This window comes from Oryx dammah, unplaced genomic scaffold (assembly GCF_014754425.2).
Source record: "Oryx dammah isolate SB20612 unplaced genomic scaffold, SCBI_Odam_1.1 HiC_scaffold_2, whole genome shotgun sequence".
Lineage (NCBI taxonomy): Eukaryota > Metazoa > Chordata > Mammalia > Artiodactyla > Bovidae > Oryx > Oryx dammah.
Window position 1 is genome coordinate 13,514,220 of NW_024070186.1, and position 11,762 is coordinate 13,525,981.

Genomic DNA, 11,762 nt, shown 5'->3' on the forward strand with positions numbered 1-11,762 from the left:
TCATACCTGTGCCAGGAAGCGTGTGTGTTGAACCAGGGAGGGACTCTGTTCCCTGGAGAGGCTATAACAAAGTGCCCAAAACAGAGTGGCTTAGAACAATAGAAATGTATCACCTCCCAGCTCTGGAGGCCAGAAGCCTGAGATCGAAACGTCTGCAGGGCCACGCTTCCTCCGAAGGCCCCAGCGGAGGGTCCTCCCTGCGTCCTCCTGACGCGGGGGCTCCTGGCGCTCTTGGAGTGTGGCCGAGTCACCCCAGGCTCTGCCTCCATGCTCACACAGCCCCCTCCCCTGTGGCTCTGTCCTCACGCGCCATGCCTCTTTCTGTCTCTCTGCGGCCTCTCATTTTCTTATAAGGACACCACCCACTGGATTTGGGGCCCACCCTCAGCCACTGTTAACCTCACCTTACCTCATTACATCTTCGAAGAGCTCATTTCCAAATTAAGGTTCCATTCTCAGGTTCTGGGTGGATGTGACTCTGAGGGGACACTATTGAACTCATTACAGAAGGGGCAAAGAAGACAAAATAACTGACAGTCACTGCCACCTAACGAGTGCCTGCCATGTGCGAGGACTTACTCATAAAGCATATAAAGCCTCTGTAAACTTTAAAAGAATTCTGCAAGGAAGGGATGGTTCTTGCACTTTTAAAATAAATATTCATTGATTTATTTGGCTGCACTGACTGTTCGTTGTGGTATGCAGGGTCTTCAGCTGTGGCATTTAAATCCAGGTCCCCTGCGCTGGGAGCGCAGTCTTAGCCATGGGACTGCCAGAGAAGTCCTGACTTTTGCACTTTAGTAGGTGAGCAAGGGGGCTTACAGGGGATGCTCTTGCCCAGAGTCTGTAAGAGACAGGTGAAGGTAACACCCAGGCAAGCCCGTGTGCCCACCACAGCTGTGGGCGCCCCATGAGCGGGCCAGGACTGCTTCACGGGTGGCAGGTGGTTTGTGTGCCCGGTTAGCAGCATGGGCCTGAGCACAAGGGCTGTGCCCGGTGTGGCTCAGGCGCTGCCTTCCTGAGATCCTTGGTACTCTTAGAACAAGGGCCTGAAAACTCATTTTGCACAAGCATTAGACAGCCCGGCAGATCCGGCTGTGGTCATGGCCCCGCCCTTCCTCCTCCTAGACTCCCCACCCCATCCCCCTGCCTCCTGCTGCTCCAGGACTCACACCCACTCACTCCATACTGGCTGCTTCTCCCCCCATATTCATCCCTCCGTTGTTATTATAGAAGATTAAGGAAATAGAAAAAGTTAGGGGAGGGAACCAACCATGGTCTCATGCGTGGGTGCTAAGTCGCTTCAGTCGGGCCCAACTCTTTGTGACCCCATGGACTGTAGCCTGCCTGGCTCTTCTGTCCATGGGGTTTTCCAAGCAAGGACACTAGAGTGGGTTGCCCTGCTCTCCTCCAGGGGATCTTTCCAGCCCAGGGATCAAACCCATGTCTCTTATGTCTCCTGCATTGGAGATGGCAGGTTCGTTACCATTAGCACCATCTGAGAAGCCCGTGGCCTCATGATCTAAAGGAAAAGCTTCTGACAGATCTGTTCTCTATTTTCTGTGCATAGGACTTTTATTGATTATATGTCAATTAAATAGAATCTATCAATTGTATTAACCACATTATATTGACTGTTTTGAAACTGCTTCTCAGCATTCTCCTATGATGTCATTTACTCCTCAAGAATGAACACTATTCCAAAAGAAAACTTTTCTTTTTCTAAAAACAAAGAGTCCTGGGACTTCCCTGGTGGTCCAGTGGCTAAGACTCTGAGCTCCCAATGAAAGAGGGATGGGTTCGATCTCTGGTCAGAAAACTAGATCCCATATGCCATAACTAAGAGTTCACATGCCACATCTAAGACCTGGGACAGCCAAATAAATAAATAAACATTTAATTTTAAAGAAGAGTCCTTTAAATAAAACTTTGGAAAAACACAGGAATTCACAGAGTGTTGTTAAATACCCATTCCCCACCTCTAGTGATGGCAGCTACTGTTAGCATCGGTGAGTGTCCATCAGTCCCACAGATGCCTGGGCCCCACCAAGCCCCAGGAACTTGGAATCTAGAGGGCTGGGAACTCAGGGTTACAACAAGTACTCAGTGCTGCCAACAGCAGGGCCCTGGAAGACACAGTTCTATAGACACTTTTCCCCAACTAAACAGGGCTCCTGGCTATGGACAGAGGCTGGGCAGTGAGGGGGCTTCTAAATTCTGGGATGGACATTTTTACACTAATAGGTAAAACTTCCGTCCGTCCATTAATTTTCCTTTAAAAAATTCCTAGCTTTGCCTGCTTTCGTTGTGAAGTTTTATTTTTGATTTACAGAAGTGTGTAACTGTAACTGAGCAGGTCCCCATGGGGCCTTCTCGGGACAATATGTATACGTGTGCCCAGTCATGTCTGACTTTTTGTGACCACATGCACTGTAGCCTGCCAGGTTCCTCTGTCCATGGGATTTCCCAGGCAAGAAAACTGGAGTGGGTTGCCATTTCCTCCTTCAAGAGAATCTTCCCAACCCAGGGACCAAACCTGGTCTCCTACGTTAGCAGGTGGATTCTTTACCACTGAGCCACCTGGGAAGCCCAGACTGTTCCCTTACCATCCTCCGCCCACTTCCTGTCTGTAGAAAAAAACTTTAGCCAAAGAATAAATTTAATTAGGGGAGTGAGAACATGCAGAAGCAAAGGAAAGCAGTCAAACAAGACAAAATAGTAAGTTTAGCCATAAAAGACAAGGATATTTGAGGAATACCCCGGCAGTCCAAAGATTAGGACTTGGCACTTTCACTGCTGAGGGTCTGGGTTCTATCCCTGGGCAGTGAACTAAGAGCCTGCCAGCCATGTAGTGTGGCAAAAAAAAAAAAAAAAAAAAGACAAGGACCTTTATTTCCTCTTTAAAAATCTGTGATTAACATTCTGAGCCATATCCTTTGAGCTATTTTAGAGATACTGAAACCCCCACCCAGTGGAAGAAGCTAACTTCATGATGACCAGGCTATAGCCATGATGTGAGCTGCTCCATCTTGTGCAATCCTGAGAACTGGCCTCAAGGAAATGGGAACAAACCAACTCTGGACCTGAAGATTAACTGTACACAAAACAATCACGAGGACGCTGATCACACTAGCACATGACCGACTTCAAGATGACTGTCAGAGGGAGCGCGTCTGACTCCAGATGCCTGTTGGCGCTGACTTCAGTCCCACACATGGCTCCCCCTCCGCCCCGGCCTTGCACCCCTGGAACTGCCCTTTGAAAGCTCTTGCCCCCTGATCAGCAAGGGGGAGTTGATTCTTTGGGACATAGGCCTACCTTCTCCCCCAGATTGCTGGCTTCCTCATGACAGCCATCTTTCCTTTTACCCAGCACTTGACTCCTAGCATTGGATTCCTGAGTGACAAGCAGCTGAACATAAAGAGTTCCGAAACATAAAGAGTCAGATGTTTATTCAATGCCTCCTTTGTGACAGGTATGGGGGTAGGAACAGTCGCAGTGCTGCCTGTCTGCTGGGGACCTGGACAAGCATCTTCATGTCATTAAGAGACACACACAGAACAGCTGGGTTGGCCCAGGACAGGTCAATAGGTGTACCCAGGGTGTCACCTGCCCCATGTGGGTCCCAGTCTTTCCCTTCTGATTCCTCTTAGGAAAGCTTTTGCCTACATTAGTTTATATCAACAGCCCTTCACCATGTCCATCTGCTTCCTCCCCGATTTCTGCACCTCCCTCCACCTTTCAGAGGGGGCTCAGGGCTGTCTCTGCTCGAGTCGGCTGCTTCAAGGGGCCTGGCTCAGAGATACAGCTTCTCTCTGCTTTGCCTCCTGCTCACCTAGGCTGCCAGACCTGTGATGGGTCCTGATGCAGGAGGCGGAGCAGAGATGTGCCCACGTGGGGTACCACTTTTCAAGTTTATATCTGCTGATACTCCCCTTGCTGCTGAAGATAAACAGGGAAATTTAATAAATGCTTAGTTGTTTTGATGTGTCATCTTTTTTTTTCCCTCCATCCTCCTCCTCCCCACTCCCGCCCTGTCAGAGGATTTCTGGGGCTAGAATTTTATTAGCAACAGACTCTGGGGCTGGAGTTTTTGCCTGATGGGACAGAAGCAGCTGAACAGAACGGGGCACAGGTGAGTGAGTTGCCCTCCTCAGCATGTCGACAGGGATGCCCATAAGCTGGGGTGGGAGGGGAGCAGAAGATGCTCTTTTGGACTATTTTGCTGCCGCTGCTGCTGCTAAGTCACTTCAGTCGTGTTCGACTCTGTGCGACCCCATAGACGGCAGCCCACCAGGCTCCCCCATCCCTGGGCTATTTTGAGCTGAAGGCAGTCAGGACCCAGTGGATCCAGAAAACATTATTACCTCTTCCTTAACTTTCCTGGTGACTCAAATGGTAAAGAATCTGCCTGCAATGCAGGAAACCTGGGTTTGACCCCTGGGTCGCGAAGATCCCCTGGCGAAGCTACCAGTATTCTTGCCTGGAGACTTCTATAGACAGAGAAGCCTGGCGGGCTACAGTCCATGGGGTTTAAAAGAGTTGGACGTGACTAAAGTGACTTAACAACGTAACAACCAGAAGACAAGCTATTATTAGAGATAACTTTTTATCTGACTTACCTGCACAGCAAGGCAAGCACTGACCAGCAGCCTCGCTCTCTATATCTCCCTGTGAAGAGCCCTCCCCCGTCGGGGAGCCCCAGGTCCCCAGACTATTCCTCAGCTCACGGTGCCATAGAAGCCTCAATTGCCAGACTCATCACCCTTGGTCTCAGATCTCTGGGGCTCATGTATGTTAGAAATTAAATTTATTTTTCTCCTGTTAATGTCTGGTATCAATTTAATTATCAGTCCAGCCAAAGAATCCAGCAGGGAAGAAAGGACAATGTCTGCAGCTCTACAACTGTCTTGCTGCAGAAGAAGGGGCCATGAGACACTGAGGAAAAAACCACCATGGCTTCTACTGACTCTGGGAAAATCAGAGATCACAAGGGAATCTTCAAAGTTGCTTGAATTTAAAACAATTTTTTTGGCTTCACTGCACAGCAGGCACATGGAATCATAGGTCCCCAGCCCGGGACTGAACCCATGCCCTGTGCAGTGGAAGCATGAAGTCTTAACCAGTGGACTTCCTAGGAAGTGCCCTGACATTTTGATCCTTCTGAATACAGATTTCAAGTTGAAGTGAATGGCCTCTGGGATCTACGTGAAGAGAGAGGAAACTTACTCTCTTCTCCGGTCTCTAGTAAGATTAGAAGCTGTGGCCTCAAGGAATGAGAGAGAGACATCAGCATTTTTCAGGGCCTTTGGTAGAAAAAGTAATGCTCATTATGGGTGAGATTTATGTTTGTTATTACACACAATGACAGTGATAACATTATCCATCCACCCTAGGGCTCAGACACTGACCCAAGTATTTTATGTCCATTAACTCATTTGGTGCTTAAATTGGACACAGAGAGGCTCAGCAGTTACTCCCACGCCACACAGCAGGCACACGGAAGGGCTGGATCAGCATTAAACTATCTGACCTTATAGCCTTCCACGGCAGCTTGAAAACATGTCTGGACCCAAGCCTGCAGCAATAAAGCAACACTGACTCCATAAAGCAGCAGGAGAGACTGACTATGCTGTTGTTGCCGTATCGTTGCTCAGTCGTATCCAACTCTTTGTGTGTGTGTGTAATAAAGTTTTATTAAAATATAAAGGAGATAGAGAAAGCTTCTGACATAGGCATCAGAAGGGGGCAAAAAGAGTACCCCCCTGCTAGTTTTTAGCTGGATGTTATATAGTCACTAGTAGTCTGTTAATCGTATCCAACTCTTTTATGACCCCATGGACTGTAGCCCACCAGGCTCCTCTGTCCATGGGATTTCCCATGGAGTGGGTTGCCATTTCCTCCTCCAGGGGATCTTCCTAACCCAAGGATTGAACCCATGTCTCCTGCATTGGCAGGTGGATTCTTTACCACCGAGCCACCTGGGAAGCCTGGACACTGACTATACATACAGACAATGGCCAGACCCCGTATATGTGACTAGAGAACTCTAACCCACAAACTCTGCAACAGTCACCCAGTAGCCAGACCACAGCCTCTACAGCCACCAGCCAGGAATATCACAACTTAGCCACGACTGCCATCTTCCCTAATTTTTGCTCCTCCCCTTTCTAACCTAGGACAACCAGAGAAGGTCAAGAATGCCCCCAAAATCAATCACACAGGATCCTCAGCTTACAGCAAGCCTGTCCACGGCTTCTCCAGGCCTGGGGCACACCTAAGCTTTCCTCCTTTCTAGTACAAGCTGTGCCCTTCTCTGCCTGCCTGTGAGGCTCTGCCAAAATCCAAGTCAAAGTGGAGGACCCCTGCTACAGCCAACTCTAAAAAACAACCGTCCACAGGTGTGTTACCCTCCTACTTGTTTTTTTAAAATAAAAAAGTCCATTGCTGCATGGGCTTTCCCTGGTTGCGGCGAGTGGGGATTACTCTCTTGTGGGCTTCTCATCGTGGTGGCTTCTCTTGTGGCAAAGCACGGGTTGTAGAGAGTGCAGGCTTAGTAGTTGTGGCCTGGCCCACCAGCTTAGTTGCTCCACAGCATGTGGGATCTTCCCGGACCAGGGATCGAACTTGCGTCCCCTGCGTTGGCAGGCAGATTCTTACACTGAACCACCAGGGCAGTCCCCTCCTATTTGTAAAAGGTGAGCACCTGCAGACCAGTCCAGCAGGGAAAGAGGTCACGCACAGGGAGGCATCCCAAGGTGGGCCACTCCCCCCAACAACCCCCACCCCCCAGCTGTAGAATGACAAAAGCCAAAGAACGGCTTTCCTTGCCCTTCTTGCTCATTATTTTCTGACATTTTGTTTTCAACACAGAGTTTTCCATTTTTATGGGGTCAAAACTGTCTCTCATCATTTATTAAGAATTACGGGAGTCTTGAAATGGAGTCCTGTGACTTCAGAGTCATGCCTCTCTTATCTTGCCTGCTTGTCCTAGCCAGACCTGTTCCATCACATTCTGTCTAATCAATAAAGAGTAGTGAAGATCAGGGGCCTGGCGCCAGCGTCCCAATCAGCATCACTGTTTGTGTGCTGCTCTGAGTCATCCTCCAGGTAAGATAACCTTTTACAGAGTAGGAGACAGCCTGGGAGTCACAGACCACCAAACCAAAGACATCCAGGCAGTAAATGATTAAGACAATAACCCCAGGGTCTTCCCTGGTGGTCCTGAGGCTAAGACTCCACACCCTGCAGAGGGCGTGGGTTCAATTTCTGATAGGGGAAATTAAGATCCTAAGTGCCAGGCAATGCAGCAAAAAAAAAAAAAAAATTCCAATTCAAGGATACCACCTGTTTTTAATGATCTTTTATTTATTCATTGGTAGGAGTTCTTTATCAGAGAAGGCAATGGCAACCCACTCCAGTGTTCTTGCTTGGAGAATCCCAGGGATGGGGGAGTCTGGTGGGCTGCCGTCTATGGGGTCGCACAGAGTCGGACACAACTGAAGCGACTTAGCAGCAGCAGCAGCAGCAGGAGTTCTTTATATATTCGTATCAGATATGTGTAATGAGAATGGTGAATTTATCCCAGTGAACGGTTCAGCTTTTCATTCTTGAAAAACCGTCCTTCAATAAATAGTTCTTTCTTTCCATTAAATGCAAATGATCAGTTAAAAAATAAATAAAAACTGCTAACTCAGAGACTTCCCTGGCAGTCCAGTGGCTAAGACTTTGCCTTCCAATGAAAGGCTGCATGTTCAGTCCCTGGGTGGGAAACAAAAATCCCACATGCCTTGCAACCTAAAATACAAAACATAAAATAGAAGCGATATTGTAACAAACTCAATAAAGACTTAAAAAAAAAAAAAAAAACTGCTCACTCAGACAGAGGAGGGTGGACCTGAGGCCGTCTTCCCCTCCCTTGCTTTGTTGCAGCCCCTGCTGTTAAAGTGCAGCTCTCTGGGCTTGGGCCTTTGCTGGGTGTCAGTTTCTCCTTCCTACCTCCCCAGGGCTCAACGTCACCTGACCTCCCATGCTTCCCTGAATTTACAGACCACGCTCTGCCCTGGCACGTCCCAGAAAGGCTCCTCTCCCCACACACCTGTTCACCGGCCGCTCCCACTGAGGCTCCACGCTGGGCCCCCAGGAGGCAGGGCTGGCCTGCACCTGCAGAGTCAGCCCCCAGGGGTGGCAGAGGCGCAGCGCCCACTGAGGGGCAGCTGGACCTTTCTGATAGGCCAGTCCTGTCCAGACAGCTCCCAGCACAGCCCCACCCTGCCCCCAAAAGACAGAGACCCTTTCTTTCCTGGATGTTACACGTACTCTAAATCCTAAGCGGAACGGCCAGAACCAAACTTTTACTAACGCCCTCCCCGTGACCTCCACCCGGGCCTGAGGCCACTGGACTCCTTTGTGCCTCTTCTGTCCACCCACGTCAGCCCTTCACCCTGTCCTCGGGTCACACGCTCACTGTGTGCACAGACGACCAGCACAGGTAGGGCGCTGAGCCAGGCCTAGGGATGAGGGTCGCCGGGCAGGGGCTTCTATTCCCCTCGGCCCTGGGCAGCTCTCAGGGCCAGCTCCCCGCTCCTCTGCGAACCCAAACACCTCTCATTTCAACACCCATCACGTCATTCTGTTATCGCAGACACCGGGTCAAAGTGTGGGCACCTGGAAGCCAACGCAGGAGAGAGGGTCTGGGGGCCCTGAGTGGCCCGGAAGGCCGGAAGGAGGCAGGCTGGACCATCTGCACCCCGCGTCCTGCCCAGCTCGGGACGCGGAAACCTAGACAAGACCCACAGCTCAGCCCCCAACCCCGCAGCGCGGGGACCACCCCTCTCCCCAGACCCTGCAGACCGCGCCCCCGCCCACACCCTCTGACTCAGCCGCCGGGAGGACGACACCAAACCCTGGGAGGGGGGACAGCCCTACAGCACACGACCCTTGGTCCCGAGACGGCGCCCATCGGGGGTCCCGGGCTGCGGCCGTGCTCCTGTCCCCGTCAGTCCGCACTGACCAGGATGGGCCGCGCTCCATTCCCTTCCGGGACGCCCCGCACCCCATTTCCGGTCCCGGTTCCCCCCCGCCGCGCTGTGGTTTCGCCCGCACGGCACATGACCGCCGCGCCAGGTCTGGGCGCTCGACTCCGCTCGACCACTCCCACGAGTGTCCGCTGCTCTGGGAGTGTCCGCTGCTCCCGCGTGACCGCCGCCCGGTGTCCACACGCTCCCGCCCCGCCTGCCGCCGAGATGATGTGCGGAGCGCCTTCCGCCACGCAGCCGGCCACGGCCGAGACCCAGGCCATCGCCGACAAGGTTCGGGCTGTGTGGGGCGGATGGGGTACTGGGGGCCGGGGGCGTCCGCAGGCATCCCCGCTGGGACGGAGGCGCTGCGCCCGAGCGCATCCCGCCCTGAGTCGGGCTGGACGCAGGTGGATGCACCTCCCTGCCTGCGAAGTTCTCTGGTGCGGAGGTGTCCACTGGGTTAGGGGGCGCGAGGTGACAGGGAATAGCACTTAAAGAGCAAAGGATACGGCAGGCGGGGTGAGGTCCTCATGCGTGAGTCTGGGGTCTGGGTCCCAGGCGTCCGAGACTTGGGCTGGACTGAGTGTAGCCCTTTTTGTGAGTTTGAAGTGGTCTTCAATAAAAAGTTTAGAAACAGGAAGTAGCTCGGTCGAGGAGGCAGAGCCCGGTTCAGACCCTGGTCAGCTGTCCAGCCCTGTTTGCAGAAACACTGGAAGATCAGGTTGGGGTGGGATGAGCTGGGTCTGTCCTGCCTGTCATCACAAGTAGGGCCCAGGAGGCTCGAGTTCTGATAAGAAGAGACTGAAGACAAGCTTTTGTCCCTTAACCTTCCTCCCTGGCTCCTGCCTCCTAAACCTCGGCCATGAGCTCAGCCCTGTCCCCTCTCTCGCGGTTGGGACCATCTGACTGCGGTAAAGGAAGGGGCTGAGTCAGTCTCCTGAGACCTGTGAAAAGTAGGCATTTGCTGGGACTCCCAGGAGAGCCAAATAGGAGGAGAGTCCTAGCTTTTCCCCTGTGGCCACTCAGAGCGCCCAGCCCTCCCGGCCGCTTCCTGGGTCTCCAGGCTGGAGAATCCCTGCTGGTCACCTGAGCTTTGAATGAGTGTGAGTCCCCTCGGGAGACGAGAGTTTCTGTCACTATGGCCTGCATTTGGGGTCCGTCCCTTGAGAGTGGACCGTCCTCACTGCCCCTGGGAACAAGGAGGCCGCCCGTGTGCTGGGTGGGCTCTGTGAGAGGCAGGGGCACCATCCGGTGACCTTCTGTACTGAAGCTTTCATGAACAGGTGAGGAGAAGTGAGGCCAGAGACAGTGTACCCACCACATCCAGTCCTATCCTAGGGCCCTCCCTGGCCCTCTGCCCAGCTGGTCACTCTGGTCTGGGAACTAACAGCTTCCTAGTGACCCGGGGCCTTCTGAGCTTTCCTTGGCTCCAGTCCAGCCCATCTTTCTCCCGGTCGGAGCTGTGTCGGTGACCTGCCATCCTGCAGGCCTCCACCTCCGCTGCTCCACCACCTCCACCTGGGCTTCTCCCCAATCCTTGCACAGGGTGGGGTTCTCCTGCCTCCACTCCTGAAACAGGTGATTCCATCCCCAGACCCCCAGGAGGGTCTGCAGGTGTCACTCGCCCCTACCTGGTTAGGTAAACTGTCTGAGGGTCAATTCCCTGCACACCTAGCAGGAACAGGGGCTACACAGCTGAGTGTTCAGTCGAAGGTGGGCACTGGCCCAGGGGGACACACCTAGCTGATCACCTGAGGGCCCTGGCAAACTCAGAGGGAGCAGGCAGCCAGATTCTTACTACCTGACCCTCTCTCTGATCCTTCTCTCCACTTCATTCACAGGGAGCGCCCCTCCCTGAAGGCCTTTGCCAAGTGACTCACTGGCATGTATGATGGTGATCCCCTCGGCTCTCCAGGCAGCACACTCCTGGTCTTAACTGAACTCCTCCGACCCCCACAACTGGTCTGAGGATTCCAGCGCAGTCAGCAAGCTCCTGTGGCTGCCAGTGGTCCAGACAGCAGCCCGAGCACTCGGAAACTAGCTTAGGTTTTCAAGTCAAGACAAAACAACCTGCTCTCCCCTTCCTCCTTAAAAATTCTCACTTCCCCAAAGGCCAAGACCCTGTAAAACATGACTGATCTGAGAGTAAGAGTAACATCTGACACCAAAGATCAGAAACAGTCTCTGCCCAAAGGCCGTGCAACCTAGAGAGACCATCTAAAGATGCAGCAAAGCATTTTTTCCTACAAAAGTGCTTTATCTGCTGCATATTCTGCCATGGAAGAAATTAGGATTATGTAAGAGAATTAAGGCACATCAATAAGATGGAAAATTAAATTTAATATTAAATGTTAACATGTAAAAATGTTTTAGTTTTCAAAGAGTAATTAAAAACTATATACTCTTTCAAATGAAGGTTTGAGTGAAAATGGTAAGGTACGAACTTATATACACTGTTGTAACCATGAGAATATAAACTATCCATGTCTGGAAAAGAAAGGACTAATGATACAAGCAAATGATAACATTGAAACCTCAGCAGAATTAAAGAACTGTTTTCTGTACTTGAAATCAGGGCAAGCATTTTAATATCTGCTCAGCTGTGAAGAACAGACGTGCTCTAGAAACTGTGTAGAATGTGGGCATTAGAGTTCAGCTGTAATATCTCTAATACAGGTGAGCTCACCTGTCTCTCCCTTCTCCCCTTCCCCAGGTGAAGTCCCAGCTGGAGGAGAAGGAGAA

The 11,762-nt window shown here is 51.7% G+C and overlaps 1 protein-coding gene across 1 annotated transcript in view; it reads left to right on the forward strand.

Moving 5' to 3' along the window:
• Nucleotides 1-8,903: 8,903 nt before the first annotated feature.
• Nucleotides 8,904-11,762, forward strand: part of CSTB (cystatin B) — a 26,574-nt gene continuing 23,715 nt past the window's right edge. The window contains exon 1 of the mRNA XM_040266962.1: nucleotides 8,904-9,311. Within this exon, the coding sequence (XP_040122896.1) occupies nucleotides 9,018-9,311 (294 nt within the window). The 5' untranslated portion in view covers nucleotides 8,904-9,017. The remainder of the gene's footprint in view (nucleotides 9,312-11,762) is intronic.